The sequence below is a fragment of the Salvelinus sp. IW2-2015 genome, linkage group LG6.1 (assembly GCF_002910315.2).
Source record: "Salvelinus sp. IW2-2015 linkage group LG6.1, ASM291031v2, whole genome shotgun sequence".
Classification (NCBI taxonomy): Eukaryota; Metazoa; Chordata; class Actinopteri; order Salmoniformes; family Salmonidae; genus Salvelinus; species Salvelinus sp. IW2-2015.
The window spans coordinates 24,690,224-24,712,160 of record NC_036845.1 but is presented as its reverse complement, the minus strand read 5'-3'; the positions used below and the strand labels follow the sequence as shown (position 1 = coordinate 24,712,160).

The window sequence follows — 21,937 nt, the reverse complement described above, 5'->3', positions numbered from 1 at the left end:
GGTGAGACAGGGATGCAGCTTAAGCCCACCCCTCTAACATATATATCAACGAATTGGCGCGGGCACTAGAACAGTCTGCAGCACCCGGTCTCACCCTACTAGACCGAAGTCAAATGTCTACTGTTTGCTGATGATCTGGGCTTCTGTCACCAACAAAGAGGCCTACAGCAGCACCTAGATTTTCTGCACAGATTCTGTCAGACCTGGGCCCTGACAGTAAATCTCAGTAAGACCAAAATAATGGTGTTCCAAAAAAGGTCCAGTCGCCAGGACCACAAATTCCATCTAGACACCGTTGCCCTAGAGCCACACAAAAACTATACATACCTCGGCCTAAACATCAGCACCACAGGTAGCTTCCACAGAGCTGTGAACGATCTGAGAGACAAGGCAAGAAGGGCATTCTATGCCATCAAAAGGAACATAAATTTCAACATACCAATTAGGATCTGGCAAAATAACTTGAATCAGTCATAGAGCCCATTGCCCTTTATGGTTGTGAGGTCTGGGGTCCGCTCACCAACCAAATTTCACAAAAGGGACAAACACCAAATTGAGACTTTGCATGCAGAATTCTGCAAAAATATCCTCCGTTTACAACGTAGAACACCAAATAATGCATGCAGAGCAGAATTAGGCCGATACCCACTAATTATCAAAATCCAGAAAAGAGCCGTTAAATTCTACAACCACCTAAAAGGAAGCGATTCCCAAACCTTCCATAACAAAGCCATCACCTACAGAGAGATGAACCTGGAGAAGAGTCCCCTAGACAAGCTGGTCCTAGGGCTCTGTTCACAAACACAAACACACCCCACAGAGCCCAGGACAACAGCACAATTAGACCCAACCAAATCATGAGAAAACAAAAAGATAATTACTTGACACATTGGAAAGAATTAACAAAAAACAGAGCAAACTAGAATGCTATTGGCCCTAAACAGAGAGGACACAGTGGCAGAACCTGACCACTGTGACTGACCCAAACTTAAGGAAAGCTTTGACTATGTACAGACTCAGTGAGCATAGCCTTGCTATTGAGAAAGGCGCCGTAGGCAGACATGGCTCTCAAGAGAAGACAGGCTATGTGCTCACTGCCCACAAAATGAGGTGGAAACTGAGCTGCACTTCCTAACCTCCTGCCCAATGTATGACCATATTAGAGAGACATATTTCCCTCAGATTACACAGATCCACAAAGAATTTGAAAACAAATCCAATTTTGATAAACTCCCATATCTACTGGGTGAAATTCCACAGTGTGCCATCAACAGCAGCAAGATTTGTGACCTGTTGCCACAAGAAAAGGGCAACCAGTGAAGAACAAACACCATTGTAAATAAACCCATATTTATGCTTATTTATTTTAACTTGTGTGCTTTAACCATTTGTACATTGTTACAAATGGTTCCCTTGAATTGAATTGAATTGAATTGGAGAGAGAGAGAGAGAGAGAGAGAGAGAGAGAGAGAGAGAGAGAGAGAGAGAGAGAGAGAGAGAGAGAGAGAGAGAGAGAGAGAGAGAGAGAGAGAGAGAGAGAGAGAGAGAGAGAGAGAGAGAGAGAAGAGAGAGAGAGAGAAGAGAGAGAGAGAGAAAAAGAGGGCGCTCTTCTTGGCAGCTCAATGCCAAGGAAGTTGGGCCTGGTTGAAAAAAACAAAGACAAAGCAGGGTAGAGTGCCACAAGAGCAGAAAGGAAAAGGGCTCCTCAATTGTATTGTGCTGAGACGACTGAAAATAAACCTCTTTAACAGAGAGATATAAACCAAATAAAACATAATCTATAAAATGCTTCACTACATCACCACACTTTATTTGAGATTTCTGAAATACCATTCAAAACCGCAGCACGTTGAATTCAGCCAAAACACTATTTTGACTAATAAAATCACCTAATGAATGCATGTCTGTCATTATATGCTAATTAAATACTTCTCCAGGCCCATCTTTAAGTGTTGCCATTGATTTTCCATGCATGTATTAATGAGAGTACAGGCAGTGTTGGCCAGGGGAAGGGAGGGGACTGGCAAGGGACGAGGGGCTCTGGAGTGCTGGGTTCAATTGACAAGGACCTCAGTGACAACAGGAAAAAGAGCAGGGAGAGAGGCAGAGAGAGCAGTGGGTGAAAGAAGAGGCCATCAGGTCTCTCTTTCTCTCCATGGCGGCTGTTGTTAGGCTGGCCAAAACTAGGTCAGTCTCTGGGATACAGAAATGACAGGCTAAATTGCTTTGCCAAAGCTGAGAGAGAAAAAGAGGGATATATATATATATATATACTGTATATGTATATATATGAGAGAGAAAGAGAGAGAGAGACAGAAAGAGTGTGGGCCCTCTGTTTTGTGCTCAGTATAATCGGCATATATCTTTTGCAGAAGTTGCGATTCTTGAGTTCATGTCATGACTGCTCAATGTGCAACAACCAATTTTTGGCACAAGGCTAATTGGATTGGACTAAGTCTGTGCCAGGGCTCCACCACGTGGTTAAAAGGAGACTCCCATCGGCGCTCTTCAAATAAATTACCTAGCTACTATACGTACCAGTGGTACTGAAATGTGTCCTGCACAAGTCCCTATATTTAGGTGTACTGTATCGTACAATATCCTTAATTACATACTTAATCCTCTTCATTCCTATGTGGAACAAAAGCCTTCCAGGAGAAAGCACCACTACTACTTTTTTGCCTTTTTGGAGAGGGTTTTCCATAACAGGCCACAGTCCTTCATCTCCTTCTCCATGGTTCTTTGTAAGGTTTCCTTTGGGCAAGAAACAATCAATCAATCAATCAATCAAAAGTATTTTATAAAGCCCTTTTTACATGAGCAGTTGTCTCAAGGTTCTTTACAGATACCCATCCTAAAAACCCAACGAGCAAGCAATGCAGAGGCAGAAGCAGAGTTGCTGGGAAAAACTCCTGAGAAAGCAGGAACCCAGGAAGAAATCTAGAGAGCAACCAGGCTTCAAGGGGTGACCAGTCCTCTTCTGGCTATACCAGGTAGAGATTTAAGAGTACATGACCATTAAGGCCAGATTGTTTTACAATACGTTCAACCGTTCATAGACGACCAGCAGGGTCAGATAATAATTGATGGCTACAGAGGGTGCAACACTTTAATATTCTAAAAACAGCTTTTCATAGTCAGGGATTCAAAGTATCATTACATATTTGCAGCTACTGTTCTTGGATGAAATATGGCTACAAATATTTAACTTTCATGATAATTATTGCCCAATCCATAGCCACCAACGTTATATATGTAGAACTCAAAATAAACAAAATACTCTAAAGTAGCAGAGGAAGATCAACCTTTATTTATTGAAACTGCTTGCATACAAAATATATTGCACTATAACCAGACAATGTCAACATAAAGCCCAATCTGTTCCGCTAATATGTACAAAGAAAATATTGCCCAAAGTGGTGTAACATACAAGGTCAGTCTACCCAGTTGGTTCACTATCTACAGTATTTCTGGTTTCAGTTCTGCTTTCAAAACACAACACCCTACAATGTGTGCAAGAATAAATGTTTTACAATTGTATTTTTCTTGAATCGTATACGTTCCCAAAATAAATAGAAAACAGTCTGTTTGGCAACACTGTGACTTGACCTTGACAACAGAGTAGACTGTGAGCTGATCTGCAACATCTTGTCAGTTTACTGTCTGTGTCAGATAGATGAATGTCATTCAAATACTGAGTAAACCATTTATGCCCCAGGCAGGGTTAGATAAAGTCCCAGATGGATGGTGCCATTCTGAAGAGACCATGGCCCACATTGCTCAGGCCGTTCATAACGATCTGATCAAACATCTCTTCCAAGTCTGCACCATTAAACTGGGCTAAACCTGCCACAATTTTCTGTTTTAAAAAGCTTTTTTGCTTATCCCACCCCTCTGCTATTAGTACAAAATATTCAATTAATGTCTATGTAATTTCATCATCATACTTATCTAATTTATATAAAATCCCTAAGACTGAGTCAGACTGGGGCCAGTTCAATTGTTGACTGTTAACGCTGGGGAGAACAGTGGCTGTTAGCCTGCTGAAAGACAATTTTGCTCATTGGACATTGGCAAAAAACAGCAACACAAGAGATGCTCAGACAGCTGTTCACTGATGCCCATTGGCTGTACATCATCCAATGTTGCAATTTAGAGTGTAAACAAGAAAACAAAAATTATTAAAACAAGACACTAGGAATACCCTCACAGTAATTTTTTTTCTTCAACTGTAAACTAAAGTTTTAATGCACAAGCACTGCTCCGATATAAGACATATGGTTATAACATGGGACTAAACTTCATCCTCCATACGGCAAAGGTACATTAGACTCAGAGTTAGCTATAGGGTTATCTAAACTTGGTAATATTGTTGACAGCATTCATGTGATTCACCTGCTGAAGAAATCTTATCACATCATCCGTTTATTATGGTTCATATTATTTAGTAGTTGCAAATAAACCAAAAATAATGATAAGTGCACATTTGAAGTTCAATCCAAAACAATAGCAAAAAAGTATTTTAAACAAATGAGATAATATACAGTATGCACCCCCCTTTATATAATTTACAATCTAATGACCAATTGTCAATATCTTATGAACAATATATTAGGGTTGGAGAGAGATGTGTGTGTGCCAGTCTTCCCATTGACACTTTTAAATGAAAAACCAACAGGAAAGTGATTGTTGGTCAATGTATGGCAAAAGGACCATGTGCTCAATATCGCTCCCCAGTTCGACATAGTTCATGTTAAAAAGTCCATATATAAGTGCTTCTGTCATAAGGTACTGTACAGTGTTGACGATATGGAGTCCTATCTGAATCTAATAGTCTCCATTAAATGTAGCCAGTGTGAAATGACATGAATCTGTTGAGACTTTTCATAAAAATTCACACAAATAAACTCACAGCATCTTTCTCCACTGTGATCCTATGGTAAGATAGATATTGAATTCATGGTCGTTCCACCATTTAAAAAAAGAGAAATGCTTTATCATTGGCTAGAAAAATCATCATCCCTATTCAAGCAATATTCAGCACTAGGAAACAGAAACCAAGCAATGCTTCGGAAAAGTCAAGATTGCTGACTTTCGCCAATGTCGAAACCAATGATAAAGATGTAGCCTACATGCATTGCAAGGTTAAAAAGACAAACTTTTCATTTTTTTTTTTTTGGAAGGTGAGCTGTGTGTCCACTACATGAGTAAAATCCATTACTGTTTTCCAATGTCGTCTTCTTCCCTGATTGACTTCTATTTGTGATACTATCCACACGAGATAAAGGCACAGATCAGAGAGGAGGGTTATTCTTTTTTTTTTTTGCTAATGATGCAGCCGTGACCTCACATGGTAATGAGTTCTATATTCCACTGTGACACACGGCTCCATAAACACATCATGATGGAAAGAGAAGGCAGGAAGGACCAAACAATCCAACCCTCTAGCCGGAGAAAAGGCTAGTACTGTACACGAACAAGTGATAGAAAACCATATCCTTTTAGAAATACAGATTCATCATGGTGGCCCCTCTTTTTGTTTTAAACATTTTCTCCCCACAGCTTTTAATCATCTGATAGGTAGTTGTCAACAATGTCAATTAGAAAAAGACTGCAGTCTCAGTTTTCCTTCTCCCGTTAACACCTAAAAGCGTAGATGGCTCCTTCCCTGTACACAGTAACCCACCCAACACCCCATCCACCTGCCGCTGATGCTGTCGGAGTTGCTTTGTCCAAAGTGTGCTTAATTTCAGCCCTGACCTGTCCTCTTTGGCCTAATGTGTCTCTAATGAAGAAGCTTCTGGATTGATGGTGTGGTGTGTGTGTGTGTGAAAGAGTGTGAAAGTGTGTGAAAGACGAGGGTGCCTTCCGTTGTCCCCATCTACGACACCCCGTTCACCACCACCGGGGGCACAGCGGTGGATTCACCACTAGGGCCCTCCTGCTTCTCCTTCTTGATAGGTCGCTCTTTGATGGGTCTCTGTCGGTTTGCTCCGAGGACAATTCCGTCACCTGCGGGGCCAGGGGGACCTCTGGCTGCAGCATGGACACTCCTCTCATTGTTACTGTCCACTCGGATCTGTGGGACCAGAGGATACTGTATGAGATGGTAGATTGGGGAGATGCAGGACAACGGAGTAGCGTCACTTACAGGTGAATTAGAGTTTGGAGCAGTCTGTCCGCCAGCCCGATGCATTTATATTCGATTCTCCTGGAGAATAGTGTCGGCTAATGTGCTATCACTTTACCTTTGCACATGCCACAGATGACCATTAAATCGGCACTTCTATAAATTGCGTGTCAGTCGTGTGGTGAAAAACTCAATGGTCGGAGATTGAACTGTTGTTCCCATGTCTCCCCAATTTAAATTAAAAAGGGCATAAAGCAACTATTTCTCAATGCCAGAAATGCAAGTTCTACTATTAGAGCACCTCAAGAAAACATTCACAAATTACAAACTTTTAAATACATTTGTATAATACTGTCCTAAAAGTTGGGTTTGAGGTTCTCCAAATCAGCACTAAATTTGGAAACAATCACACAACGTCAGCTCCACAGTGAGGAAATAAAAATCCATGCTCACCCTTCATCTACTCGTGGGTAAAAAATACAAATAAAACTTGTGTGTTAGTAGTATGGAGCTAACTAACAATTGCATTTTTATTCATCAAGATGGCCAAGCTTTGTGTGGTAGTAGGGTGTGGAAACACTTGCTATGCCTCTATGGCCACGCAATTGAAACACTTAAAAACGTAAAAAGTGAGAAACATTTGTGAGAATGACGGGGTTGAATTGGGCATCTCCTCGTCAATCTGCAGGGCACATTTCAGGACTTGAGAACTTCCATGGCCATCAACAACGGAAGGAGGGTTCAGCAAAACRTTGCTTTTCCAAAGTGGATACTGTCCCTTCCAACAACGTGGCTTATAAAATATCCCAAACAGCCAGCAGCACCAGCAGAGACAGAGCATTATCAGGGCTTCACTGTGTAAGTGAAAGAGCTACAGCATTAAGCGCACGTCTTCCACCTAAATAACACTGATTAACGCCAAAGTAACCAAATGTCTATCAGCTGTGGAAAGCTAACTGCTGGTGATGTCATAGAAAGTACAAGCCTATGGGAAAAGAGTCGCGATGCAAGTCAATGTTTCTGTATAGAGCAGAGGCTGGGAACGATGTGGGGTCTGTGTGTAGATGGCGGGCTAAACTGAAATGAGACGCGTCGGCCATGTATTCGATCGCGGATCTGGTGAATTTTGGAGAAAGGAGGCAGGTTTCTTTAGAGGGGTGGATTGTGGATTTTGCTCAATGCGAAAGTTTTGTCTATTTACGGAGCTTGCCGCATGAATTGTTTTTGGAGCTGCTGGCTGTCTGCATTTGGGCTCTCTCTGTGTGTGTGTGTGTGTGTGTGTGTGTGGCTCATTGGAAAGTGTCTGTGGCGCCAGGGGAGTTTTCTATAGAGCCTGCCTGCGGGCTAAATTGAAATGCGACGCTTTGGTAATGGATTTGATCGCAGATCTGGGGTCATTTTGGTGAAGTCCCAGACACAGGCTTTCTTTGGAGCTGTGAATTGTGGATTTTGTTCAATGGGAAAGTTTATTTTTTGATCGTAGGATAAATGTTGTCACAGTGGCTTCTTGTTGAAGAGTCATCAGCTAACATTAGCTCGCTATAGCCAGTTATTCTCCCCCTCCGTTTCTGAATTAATTTGTGGCCGTTTCTAACTGGCAAAATAAGTGAACTAGATTTTGTTTGTGTACTGCCATATGTCAATAACATAGCAAAGTTCTCTCTGGTATGGGCTAGTAAATATCCTAAAGCTAGCCAGCTAGACAGTGAGAGCCTGGGGAGAGTTAGAGGAAAGACTTCACTTTGTTTCCTCTGCTGCTGGCTTGATACTGTTCACTGAAATAAATATGTAATTCAATTGTTTTCTATAAAGATTGTAATTGTGTCAAAATGTTATGAATATTGCAGAAAAATCCTCAGCCGAGTACCAGCTTACCACGTACAGTAGGCTACAGTAGACTCACCGTGTGAGTCATCAAAATTACTATATTGCGTTCGGGCAGTCTTCGTGGTTTGTATATGCGGGGAGCATAAATTGTACAATAGTTTTTATACAGCACTAACTACATAAATATCTGATAGGGTCCATTATCTGCTACCCGTTAAGCCTCTGTCAGAGGTCATTGACTAAGTTGCAAAACGGCTCCTGTTGTGTGACCAAAATGTCATTTTATGACCAAATCAAGTTCCTACAAATCGCAAATTGTATTATTTTCTACATTTCCCAGAGGTCTTGAAACGGTAYATGGTGACATCTACTGGTAGTGTTATGACACAGCAACTGAGGCTGCTGCCAGGAACAAAGAACAGCTGGTGCTTCTGGAATTCCTCACCTGCAAAGAATCTTCCTGAGGCCTTAGCTTAGGGTCTCTGGTATTCCGTGAACGTGACTCAGTCCACTGGATGTCTTCAGCTACAGAGACAGACAAGGTAATATACAGGACCTCAAAATGTYATTATGGCAGAATCATTGTATCATTACTCTGACTCATACAGCAGTACATAAAACCCTAAGGCAACGAATGCATTTATATACAGACAGTGAAACGGGGCCCTTGCACAGTAGGGGTATTATAGTAAGAATAGATAGGCTAGTTCGAATATGGATAGTAGACCTTTGAAGCCTCCCCCTCCTCTTCCTCTCCCTCCCCGTCCGCGAGGCCCTCCTCCCCCTCTCTTGCGTGTATCGGGTCGTTTGGGGAAACCCCCTGTCAGCTCGTCAGTGGGGGCCAGAGACCAGTCGCTCAGCTCGTCCTTGTGKTCCGACTCTGTCTCAGACGCATTGGAAGCCTCAGAGTTGGTGCCTGGTGAGAGCGATAATTAGTTATCCTGTAAATAATCACCAATTTACCAAGTTCCACTCAGTCCCATACAGCCATAGTATTGTGAAGAAAATAAGGTTCCATATAGGCTGAACCTGTTGCGTATGAACATACAGTAAAACATAGAAGACAATCAGTGCCTTCTGGACATAGCCTACTGTTCCATATGGACATGCAGATACAGCTCCACTCTCTCTAGTTACATACCGGAGGTAAAAGAGGGACCACCGCGTCGGCCACGGCCTCCTCCTCCCCTGCTGAAAGGCTTCCCTCCTCTCTGGGAGCTCATGCCCATCATGCCCAGGCCACCGTTGTCTACAATGAAGATCTTGTTGTCAGGCCGTCCAGTCCCCGGGGCCCTGGGTCCTCCTCCCCCAATCTGCCTCAGCTGCTCATCTATCTGCAGCCGCTCCATGCGCAGCTGGTCCACTTCCTACAGGGAGACACAGTGTGTCTGTATCATGACTGTATTCAATAACAACTTACTTATTTAAAAGTAACCTATATTTACATTTACATTTTAGTCATTTAGCAGACGCTCTTATCCAGAGCGACTTACAGTAGAGTGCATACATTTTATTACATTTTACATACTGACAAGGATATCCCTACCGGCCAAACCCTCCCTAACCCGGACGACGCTATGCCAATTGTGCGTCGCCCCACGGACCTCCCGGTTGCGTCCGGCTGCGACAGAGCCTGGGCGTGAACCCAGAGACTCTGGTGGCGCAGCTAGCACTGCGATGCAGTGCCCTAGACCACTGCGCCACCCGGGAGATACAATATATCTAATAATGAATATTACGCAGAACCTATCATTCTGATGAAGTCAACAGTCAATAGAACAGTAAAAACTCCTGATATCAGTCTTTGGATGAAAGCTTCTGCTATGTGGCATTTATCTTAACATCCATAAAAGGAACATAATCATGTTGCAAATTTTAGCAAAGCAATAGGGGAAAGCTTCTAACCTTCAGATAGTTGAGATGATAGTCTAACAGTACTTTAGCATTGGAAATGCTTTCCTTTGTACCCACAAAGACAAACGGCACCATGCCCTGTAAGAGAAACAAATAGACAGGATCTAATGAGGACAGAGTGGCTCCAAAGCCATCAGTAGAAACCAATTAAAGTGAATACAGAGTTCATTTGATTCTAGCCACTTACYTCATCCACTGGAGGTGGCTTCTTGTCGTTCTCAGCCTCAATCCGAACTCGAACGACACCAGATTTATCCACTACTTCCTGGATCAACTTCCCATTTTTCCCAATGACTTTCCCTGGCAAAGGAGAGGTGGTATTAGATTATGAATGACGATAAAATGGAGACTGAGTTTTGATGACTTTTCAAACAGAACACAATTTTATCATCTTCTACTTTACCCACTAAATTCCTTGGTACTTTGATGACATCTTCAGAAAATTCCAAGAAGCTCCTAGCCTTGCGCACTGCCTCTTGATCCTGCAATTGAATCATACCCAGAGGAGATAAAATACATGCATGTCTATCACTAGTATGACCAAGTAAATATAGCTTGTGAGTAGAGGTTTGTGAGCTTCCATATTTGTGCTAGTTGTGTGGTGAGCTCCCTACCTCGCCATAGATGTGGAAAGTGCAGGTCTCTTCGTCCAGGTCTATGGTGGTGACCCCAGGTACTTTCCTGGCCTGCTGGATGTTGGCACCATGAGTCCCGATGGCCAGCCCCATCAGGTCATCTCGGACCACAAACTGCTCATGGAACCTAGATGCCAGCTGCCGAGAGCTCTGCACACAAACCATAACCCCACGCATAGCTTAACCATAGTTCACCTCATGTAGAGACAGAGCCTATTGAGGTTAACAACGCTAACATGGCTTTGTCTTAATATGCGACAAAAAGCAGGTTTCCATTCAATCTTTTTATGCGAGTAAAGTACATGTCGGATAAAAAAAACACCATGACAGGCCTGATGGAAACAGAAAATGTTTCGGTAGACTTTCCAAATGTCGACAAAACAAAATACRCTAGACCAGGTAGGATCTTTGTGTCAGTAAAATGAATTACGTGAGAAATGTCGGTGGAAATGGTTTTATGCGTAAATATTTATATAATAACCATCATATCGAAGTAAACTTGGGGACTTGTGTGGTCCTCCCACTATGACCAGTCGGGAAAGCATGAAGTTTATAAGGCTACAGATGAAATCAATGATGACGAACTTCAGAGGGTGGTGAAAGTACAAGGTGAWGAGCTTAAAACTCCTTTCCAATAAATATTGAGGGTCTTATTGGCTGCCGTTTGACAAATACAAATAATATTTCTCCATAATAATAATCTCATGTAGGCTATACGTGCCAATACCGAAGTGGGSACACTCGCTATATAACACAACATTTGTGTGAGAAAACCACCAGTAGAGTTGAAAATGCAATGAAATATTGTGTGCATATTGTTATGCAGATTTTAGAATATTTGCATGAAAATCTGTCACCAATTGGATGGAAATCTAGCTAATGTGTTTGACTTGCGAGTGTGCTTAAACCTTAAGTACCTCCAGTTGGCGGCTAGCCTCCTCGTTCCTCTGCATTAGGGACAGCTTGGTGCGCAGGCTCCGGAAATGCATGTCGCTCAGCATCTGCGCCCTTTTGGTTGTAATCTCATTCACAGACTAAAATCAGAGAAATTATGCGGGAACTGTATGAAACAATACCTAACAGGGACTGAGGTGTGAAACTTTGAGAAGCCAGAAAAAGAATCGAACATACCAGAATAACAAGCTGTCTTTTGTCTGAGTCATAAGTGACATTGAATGCTCCCACTGCCTTCTTAAAATCTTTATGAGAGTCTTTCGAACACCTAAGAACAGAAAACAGTTTTGACCCAATAGCAATAGTCACACATAAGCCTCAAAACCAATAGTCACACATACGGCAGAAATGACAACATAACTCCAGTACTTTACTTGAAAAAGCCTTGAAGAATAGGCCTACTTACATTTGCAGCAAGTCCTCTGGGACGTCTAGTTGAATTTTCAGGAAGGAGTTTTTTGTAGCTGTCTTGTTTGGGTTGACAGGCCGTAACCTCTCTAATGTGACTATTTCATTGAGCGTGGCATCACAAGCTGCATACTCTATGACATAAAACTGAGAAGAAGAGACTTACATGGGGATCATCATGATAAGATTACAATAGCTACATAATAATAAATTAATGCAAACTCTCACTTGAACCGCTGCATTGGACTTACCTCTCCCTTCACCATCCGGACCTTCGCCAGCCACCACCCACATGGTTCTTTATCATTAGCCCTAGAATAAACCTGTGGATAGAACAGTGGATAATATTTGATTAATTAAGTACATCTTGTTGAGTTATTCTCACTGAAATCCATTTCAATTGTTTGCGATACACATTCACCAAAACCCTGTGAATAACCAAACAGAAAGAACACAAAACAGCAGTTCCCTTCTGCTTTCAAGAAACACATAACTATCGAGCTGCCATTGTATATCCTAGCCTACTAGCAATCAGCAAAGTATTGGGTTTAATTGACATTGACCAGTGGGAGGGAAGTCCTTATCCATTACTTACAGCACATACCTCAACTTCATCACTCTCGTTTATCTCTTTCTGAAAACCTGTGGGTGGAGGAAATCGAACATCATGGAAGGGGATTTGACGTTCTGGCTGCCAACTGAAAGAATAGAAATAAACAAATTAAACCAGGGCACTTCACAAGGGGAATTAATCAACAACTGAACAAGTGTGCGGTGCACATACACTGTAGTTCAATTAAAAGAGATACCAATTGTTATTTGCAAGTACAACTAATTATAGTAGACATGTAGTCCATGGTGGTTAACTATTACTCAATAGCTGGGTCTGATTTAAAGTAGCATACTGCGTTGCTATTTATCTAACTACTGTAACTACAAACTAGTTACAGTAGCTAGCTAGTTGGCTAGCTGGAATGGCCATATTAGATTTGAACACTAGCTAGCTAACATTAGCTAATTGGCTTATGTTGCCGGAAACCAAACACTCACTTGTTTTCAAAGGACACTGTGACAGCACTTTCATGAACATCCTTCAAATATCCCTAAAATGAGAAAAGGGTTGAGAAAAAGCAAGACATGAAGCAGACAGTCATTGAGCCAACAAGAGGTCAAAGCCAAATAGATTTTAATCTCATTGTTGTTAGATAGCAAGTCTTATTAACGTTACAATATTAACTAGCCAACAGCTGAAACTAACGTTACTCGACGAAATAACAAATTCTACCAACGACACGAAACTCAAATTATTTATGGCCTTATTGAAACAACTTCAGATGTGTTGTTAGCTAGCATTGGCTGCACGTCTGGTAGAATAAGCCTGTGCTGTCTTGTCTGGGCCTGACGCGTTACCCCCTAGCTATCTAGCTGTAGCAAGATAACTCACTGACTGACTCAACGCATACATATTTACTGGACACCGCTGTACAACAGAAACGCATTCAAATACTAGAACTAGCAGCTAGCTAGCTAACATTACCAACCCACCTTGTAAAAAGCCCCACTCGTCCCCCTGACTTCAACAGCTAGCTCGTCCATGACACCTAAGCTAATGTAATGCTAGCTGGGTAACGTTAGCTACAACACTATGAGTGCAAAACTCCGGTCTTGAATCTCTCGGTAACGTCGTTACCCTTTTGCACGCTTTAATTTTTCGATTTGCAAAGTTGCAATTTTAGATTTATAAAGAAAAGAAAGCGAAACATTTAAATGATGCTAGATTATACAGTTCGCAACTGCTCTTGCACGCATTGATGTGTAAACATAAGAGCCTCCCTTCCCATCGTCACGTGACACGGGTCAACTCTACCATGTTCACTCAGTTTCATTTCATCTGTTTCTATTCAGGAATGAGTGGTTCAGCGATCACTGTGCAATGGATGTAATGATCATCATAGTAAAAATATGACATCTATTGTGAAGCTGTGAAACCTATTCTTCGAATTATTTCCCCCCTTGACATGTTCAAATAACTCAAGCATAGTTTGGCATCTTTTTTCTTATTCGGCAAAACTAGACTTGACCAAAAAATAACGGCACCGATTGGCCTATAGGAAGCGCTGTAGAAAACAGAAACTTTGTATGTACCGGTAGGTGTCTTTTCTCATGTTGAACAAATGTGCCTTAATATCAGTCAGGATATATTTTCCTCCTTTGAAATGTTTGAAAACCTTGGAAATAACACAACATTCAGTATGTAGGCCCATGGTACATCTCTAAATTTACACTGAATTAAAATATAAATGCAACATGAAAAGTGTTGGTCCCATGTTTCATGAGCTGAAATAAAAGATCCCAGGAATGTTCCATATGCACAAACAGCTTATTTCTCTAAAATGCTGTGCACAAATTGTATTACATGCCTGTTAGTGAACATATCTCATTTGCTAAAATAATCCATCCACCTGGCAGGTGTGGCATATCAAGAAGCTGAATAAACAGCATGATCAGTACACAGGTGCACCTTGTGCTGGGGGACAATAAAATACCAATGTTCAGTTTTGCCACACAACCCAATGCCACAGATGTCTCAAGTTGAGGGAACGTGCAATTGGCATGCTGACTGCAGGAATGTCCACCAGATCTGTGGCCAGATAATTAAATGTTACTTTCTCTACCATAAGCCGCATCCAACATCATTTAAGAGAATCCTCATCTATCTCCCATCAAAGCCATTAAACTCGAACTGTTTTAAAGTCACCATTGGCCTCATGGTAAAATCCCTGAGGGGTTTCCTTCCTCTCTGGCAACTGAGTAAGGAAGGACGCCTGTATCTGTAGTGACGGGATGTATTGATACACCATACAAAGTGTAATTAATAACTTCACCATGCTCAAAGAGATATTCAATGCCTGCTTTAAAAATMTTTTTTACCCATCTACCAATAGGTGCCTTTCTTTGCCAGACATTGGAAAACCACCCTGGTCTTTGTGGTTGAATCTGTGTTTGAAATTCACTGCTTGACTGAGGGTCCTAACAGATAATTGTATATGTGGGGTACAGAGATGAGGTAGACATTCAAAAATCATGTTATTATTGCACACAGAGTCAGTCTATGCAACTTATTACAGTGGGGCAAAAAAGTATTTAGTCAGCCACCAATTGTGCAAGTTCTCCCACTTAAAAAGATGAGGCCTGTAATTTTCATCATAGGTACACTTAAAATCTGACAGACAAAATGAGAGAAAAAAAAATCCAGAAAATCACATTGTACGATTTTTAATGAGTTTATTTGCAAATTATGGTGGAAAATAAGTATTTGGTCAATAACAAAAGTTTCTCAATACTTTGTTATATACCCTTTGTTGGCAATGACAGAGGTCAAACGTTTTCTGTAAGTCTTCACACACTGTTGCTGGTATTTTGGCCCATTCCTCCATGCAGATCTCCTCTAGAGCAGTGATGTTTTGGGGCTGTTGCTGGGCAACACGGACTTTCAACTCCCTCCAAAGATTTCGTATGGTTGAGATCTGGAGACTGGCTAGGCCACTCCAGGACCTTGAAATGCTTCTTACGAAGCCACTCCTTCGTTGCCCGGGCGGTTGTTTGGGATCATTGATCGCTGAAAGACCCAGCCACGTTTCATCTTCAATGCCCTTGCTGATGGAAGGAGGTTTTCACTCAAAATCTCACGATACATGGCCCCATTCATTCTTTCCTTTACATATCAGTCGTCTGGTCCCTTTGCAGAAAAAACAGCCCCAAAGCATGATGTTTCCACCCCCATGCTTCACAGTAGGTATGGTGTTCTTTGGATGCAACTCAGCATTCTTTGTCCTCCAAACACGACGAGTTGAGTTTACCAAAAAGTTATATTTTGGTTTCATCTGACCATATGACATTCTCCCAATCTCTTCTGGATCATCCAAATGCTCTCTAGCAAACTTCAGACGGGCCTGGACATGTACTGGCTTAAGCAGGGGGACAGGTCTGGCACTGCAGGATTTGAGTCCCTGGCGGCGTAGTGTGTTACTGATGGTAGGCTTTGTTACTTTGGTCCCAGCTCTCTGCAGGTCATTCACTAGGTCCCCCCGTGTGGTTCTGGGATTTTGCTCACCGTTCTTGTGATCATTTTGACCCCACGGGTGAGATCTTGCGTGGAGCCCCAGATCGAGGGAGATTACAGTGGTCTTGTATGTCTTCCATTTCCTAATAATTGCTCCCACAGTTGATTTCTTCAAAACCAAGCTGCTTACCTATTGCAGATTCAGTCTTCCCAGCCTGGTGCAGGTCTACAATTTTGTTTCTGATGTCCTTTGACAGCTCTTTGGTCTTGGCCATAGTGGAGTTTGGAGTGTGACTGTTTGAGCTGGTGGACAGGTGTCTTTTATACTGATAACAAGTTCAAACAGGTGCCATTAATACAGGTAACGAGTGGAGGACAGAGGAGCCTCTTAAAGAAGAAGTTACAGGTCTGTGAGAGCCAGAAATCTTGCTTGTTTGTAGGTGACCCAATACTTATTTTCCACCATAATTTGCAAATAAATTCATTAAAAATCCTACAATGTGATTTTCTGGATTTCTTTTCCTCATTTTGTCTGTCATAGTTGAAGTGTACCTATGATAACAATTACAGGCCTCTCTCATCTTTTTAAGTGGGAGAACTTGCACAATTGGTGGCTGACTAAATACTTTTTTGCCCCACTGTATATGACTTGTTAAGCAAATCTTTACTCCTGAACTTATTTAGGCTTGCCATAACAAGCCTTCAAACTCAGTGCCTTTCTTGCTTGACATCATGGAAAAAATCTAAAGAAATCAGCCAAGACCACATAAAAAAAATTGTAGACCTCCACAAGTCTGGTTCATCCTTGGGAGCAATTTCCAAATGCCTGAAGGTACACGTTCATCTGTACAAACAATAGTACGCAAGTATAAACACCATGGGACCACGCAGCCGTCATACTGCTCAGGAAGGAGACGCGTTCTGTCTCCTAGAGATGAATGTACTTTGGAGCGAAAAGTGCAAATCAATCCCAGAACAGCAAAGGACCTTGTGAAGATGCTGGAGGACACAGGTACAAAGGTATCTATATCCACAGTAAAACTAGTTCTATATCGACATAACATGAAAGGATTTTCAGCAAGGAAGAAGCCACTGCTCCAAAACCGCCATAAAAATGTCAGACTACGGGTTGCAACTGCACATGGGGACATAGATCGTGCTTTTTGGAGAAATGTCCTCTGGTCTGATGAAACAAAAATAGAACTGTTTGGCCATAATCCCCATCGTTATGTTTGGAGGAAAAAGGGGGAGGTTTGCAAGTCAAAGAACACCATCCCAACCGTGAAGCACGGGGGTGGCAGCATCATGTTGTGCGGGTGCTTTGCTGCAGGAGGGACTGGTGGACTTCACAAAATAGATGGCAGGAAAATTATGTGGCTACATTGAAGCAACATCTCAAGACATCAGTCAGGAAGTTAAAGCTTGGTCGCAAATGGGTCTTCCAAATGAACATTGACCCCAAGCATACTTACAAAGTTGTGGCAAATTGCTTAAGGACAACAAAGTCACAGTATTGGAATGGCCATCACAAAGCCTTGACTTCAATCCTATAGAAAATTTGTGGGCAGAACTGAAAAAGCACATGTGAGCAAGGAGACCTGCAAACCTGACTCAGTTACACCAGCTATGTCAGAGGAAATGGGCCAAAATTCACCCAACTTATTGTGGGAAGCTTGTGGAAGGCTACCCGAAACATTTGACCAAAGTTAAACAATTGAAAGGAAATGCTACCAAATACTAATTGAGTGTATGTAAACTTCTGACCCACTGGGAATGTGATGAAAGAAATCAAATCTGAAATAAATCATTGTCTGTACTATTATTCTGACATTTCACATTCTTAAAATAAAGTGGTGATAACCCTAACCCTAGGATTAAATGGTAGGATAAATTCTTAATTGGCACTCCACACAAAAAAGTTTGCCGACCCCTGCTGTAGGCTATCTTGTCATCTTTGGCAATCAGGCCTACCACTGTTTTGTCGTCTGCAAACTTGATGATTGAGTTGGAGACATGCGTGGTCATGCAGTCATGGGTGATGTTGTGGAATTATTGTAATCAAAAAGAGAGACTTTTACATTTCTTCAAAACAAGTAAACCTTATTTTTTAATTACTGCAGTAATGGAGCTTGTCAACGAGCCCCCCATAGGTGATTAATTGAGAGCCCAACCAGCAGGACTAAGCCAAGGCATTTTATAGCAAAGTCCATCCTCCTGGATGTTCATGATAAATCACAGATGAGAGAATGTATTCAAAGGCACATTTTGCTCTCATGCAACAGACATCAAGATATACATGGCGCCAAATATCTGTCTCTAGTTCATTTACTGCTTGCTTGTACAAAAATACTAATGCAACCTAGAATACTAAATCCTTTCTTTAAAGACACTGGAGATTGGTTYTCCCTGTTTTCTACAGACATCTGTAAATATGAATAAAATTGTTACATTTAAACGAGCCTAGTTGGTTTAGCCAAAGAAAAAGTCAGCAACCTTCCCGCTAGCCATGATTGGCTGAGCTAATGAGTGGGCTGGACATGATGAGATGAGTTCAGATTCGTCTGCCATATAGCATGCTTCTGTCTATTTGAGCTCGTCAGTATGTCTAGATAATCCTGTCTAAAGCGGCTTTTTTCTAAACGTATTGTGTATTAAAACTACATACAGTAAGTGTTGCTCCACTTTCTGAAGGACTCAGTTTTAAAATCAGTGGAATTCGAGAATGATAGTTTCCGTGTTACATCTTCAAACTAAGGGCAACCATGGCATCCAACAGGAGACACGTCTAATGATTAAAATAAAATAAAGTTAAATAAAGGTTTAATAGAAAATTACAAAATTAAAATGATGTATACTGGTAAGATAGTCTGGCTAGCTACATTATCAGATGTTACATGTTTCTAATGTTGACAGAAAGAGTAATTTACTTGGCTAGCTATAGCCTAATGTTAGCTAGCTAACATTGAACCTGGTTGGCTAGCTACCTGCAGATTCATGCAGGGTAGTAATGTCATGAGTTGTGATTATGGTTCATTGTTTACCTAGTTAGCTAGCTATCTCCACTACGCAAGTAACCATTTCGGGTGCATTTGTAAATTCAGTCTGGCCATCTACTCTGATTTCAAACCACTCTCATCTGAGTGTGCCAATGAGCGCAGAATATCTGATGAATTTACGAACGCTCAACACCTGTTGAATATGGTCGGTGTCAGTAGTCAGTGGCCAGTGCGTCCGCTGTGTGCTCTGAACGCGAAAAGCTCTGAATTTACGAACGGACAATCTGACAGCACAGTTGCAGTCACCAACACCCTGGATAACATAACAGCCTAACCAGCTCTGCTAGGGCGAGAAATGTTCAGTGAGCTGTTCTCTCACACTTAGATGTCTGGAGGTAGCCAGCAAGTTAGCTTGGGTGCTTGACTGCTGCTGTTAGTACATTCTAATCAACGATGCTGAATGGGTGTAGACAAAGAAGGGCTCTCCAGTAGAAGTACCAAAATATTCAAAGGCCATTTTCTCAAAAGTGAGTTTACAAGTTTATCAACTTTCAAAGCAAAATTACTTTCTCATTTTTCTTCAACTGTATTGTATGATATACCATTTTGTAGCACTGAGTATCTACTTTTATCCAATGTAAAAATCATAACTTCAAATTTTGCTACATAAGACCGATTTGTGCCGGTCAGTCACATATGTATGTAAACACTCCAGCCAGCTGGTCTGCGCATTCTCTGAGGACTTGGCTAAGGATGCCTTCTGGTCCAGCAGCCTTGCGAGGGCTAACATGCTTAAATGTCATACTCACATCGGCCATGGAGAACGAGAGCTCACGGTCCATGGGAGTGGCACTGTGTTTTCCTCAAAGCGGGCAAAAAAGGTGTTTAGCTTGATCGGGAGCAAGACGTCGGTGTCCGCGACGTGGCTGGTTTTCCCTTTATATTCCGTGACTGTCTGGAGTCCCTGCCACATATGTTTAGTGTCTGAGCTGTTGAATTGCAACTCTACTTTGTCTCTGCACTGATGTTTTGCCTGTTTGATAATTATCTCGGGAGGTAATGTGGTCTGCATTTGATTGTGAGGTATTCTAGGTTGGGTGAACAAAAAGGATGTGGTTCCTATACGTTACCACGAGTAGTTAATCATGAAACATACACCCCCTTTATTTTTCCCAGGGAGAGTTCTTTATTCCTCTCTGCTTGATGTACTGAGAACCCAGCTGGCTCTATGGACGGGGACAGTATATCCAGAGAGAGCCATGATTCCGTGAAACAGAGTATGTTATAGTCCCTGATGTCTCTCTGGAAGGGGATGCTCGCCCTGAGCTCACCTACTTCCCAAGTATATTAATACACAAAAAGATGTAAGCAAATTAATCTCCTAACATTATTTTGACATTAAAATTATTGCAACAATAGCCTCATTGTCAACCCAAAATTCATGCCAATCACTTGTTCTGTAAGGGCCGACGCCGGACAGGATAAGCAGGTACCGGGAGTCAGACATTTATTCGGGAACAGACAAAGAACAAGACAGGAACAGCSTCAGCACACGGGTAACACGGACATATGACAAACAATGCAGCAGCAGGGAACAGAGCTGGGGAACTGACAAACATAGGGGTGGTTATAAACATTTGATTGAGTGAGTCCAGGTGAGTCCAATATTGCTGAAGCGCGTGGCGAGGGAAGGCAGGTGTGCGTAAATTATGGTGGCAGGAGTGCGTAATGCAGGGCAGCCTGGCGCCCTCGAGCGCCAGGGGAGAAGAGCGCGAGCAGGCGTGACAGGTTCAGGTATTGTACATCTAAAATATCTTTATCATGCATTCCTGCTTGGACGTTGTTTGATGAAACAACTTACTGTATTCCTTGAATCATACCATCTCAGCACGGTGAATGACTTTATAACATTATTCCTATTTCTTTATGTGACGCCATGAACAGCCTTTTTGCCCAGAGCTCGTCAACTTTATTATCCAGAGACTGAACATTAGAAAGTAATATACTCTGAAGTGGTGGGTGGTGTGCATGCCTTCTGAGTCGGACTAAAAGTCTGCTACGAGTACCTCTTTTCCACCGGCGGAGTTTTAGAACAGCCTCTGGGATCAGTGCATTTGCCCTGTGGGGTATGAACAAAGGATCCGGTTCAGGAAAGTCGTATTCCTGGTCGTAATGCTGGTAATGTTGGTGAGTTACTGTCACTCTGATACCCAAAAGGTCTTCCTGGATATATGTAATAACACAAAACATTTCCTCTGCTAATTAAGAAATAACACATAAAAAAAGTAAATACTGCAGAGTTTCCTAAGAGCTTGAAGCACGGCAGCCCTGTCCATCGGTGCCATTTTCCATTTAGTTGAGGTTTAGGGTTAAGTGAATTACTTTTCCCAAATACAATTATTTTTTGAAGTATTTAGGACCAGCTTATTACTTGCCACCCATCTTAAAACTGACTGCAAGTCTTTGTTAAGTATTGCAGTGATTTTCACATTTAATTTGGAATGCTAATAAAGTTGGGTTAATCATATTATGTTATACTAATATAGTTGCTCAGAGAAAGAGATGCTGTTTAACAAGTATTAAGAGCTATATTTTCATGTCATCCAATACATGTAAATGTCTGGAGTTTGTTAAACAGCATTGGAACTTGGATTGGAACTGGTGCTATGGTCAGATTAGAGCTCTTTGACCATACACACCAGTGGTGGGTTTGACGTCCAAATAAGGATGTATTAGCAGAAAAGAACCCCATACCTAATTATCTATTTTGCCTCCACAAGTCCTGGGGCCCTTGTTAAGGTCAACGGCATCATAAACTTTACCTAGTACATTTTAGCCCAAAACCTGGTTGCCTCTCCCAAAAGGCTGAAACTTGTCCGCAAGTGGCTCTTCCAGCAAGACAATAACCCCAAGCACACATCAAAGTSTCCGGAAGTGAAGCCCATTGAAATCCTGTGGTTTGAATTGAAGAGTGCAGTCCATAAAATATTCTGTATGGAGGAATGGTCAA

General features: G+C 41.8%; 1 protein-coding gene across 2 annotated transcripts; it reads right to left on the bottom strand.

The window, feature by feature from the left end:
- Nucleotides 1-3,287: 3,287 nt before the first annotated feature.
- fmr1 (fragile X messenger ribonucleoprotein 1) lies at nt 3,288-13,725 on the bottom strand. 2 transcript variants are annotated; one of them, XM_023989453.3, is made up of 15 exons: nt 13,414-13,725; nt 12,919-12,971; nt 12,473-12,566; nt 12,120-12,191; nt 11,867-12,015; nt 11,638-11,728; nt 11,424-11,540; nt 10,486-10,656; nt 10,275-10,353; nt 10,059-10,171; nt 9,863-9,949; nt 9,099-9,324; nt 8,685-8,873; nt 8,403-8,482; nt 3,288-6,079 (listed from the first exon to the last, which is right to left on the bottom strand). In XM_023989453.3, the coding sequence occupies exons 1-15, from the start codon at nt 13,462-13,464 to the stop codon at nt 5,882-5,884; spliced, it is 1,770 nt and encodes a 589-aa protein (XP_023845221.1). In that variant the 5' UTR covers nt 13,465-13,725; the 3' UTR covers nt 3,288-5,881. The 2 variants fall into 2 exon arrangements, with proteins under 2 accessions (XP_023845221.1, XP_023845220.1); XM_023989452.3 differs by having other exon boundaries at nt 12,464-12,566; nt 13,414-13,724.
- Nucleotides 13,726-21,937: the final 8,212 nt, after the last annotated feature.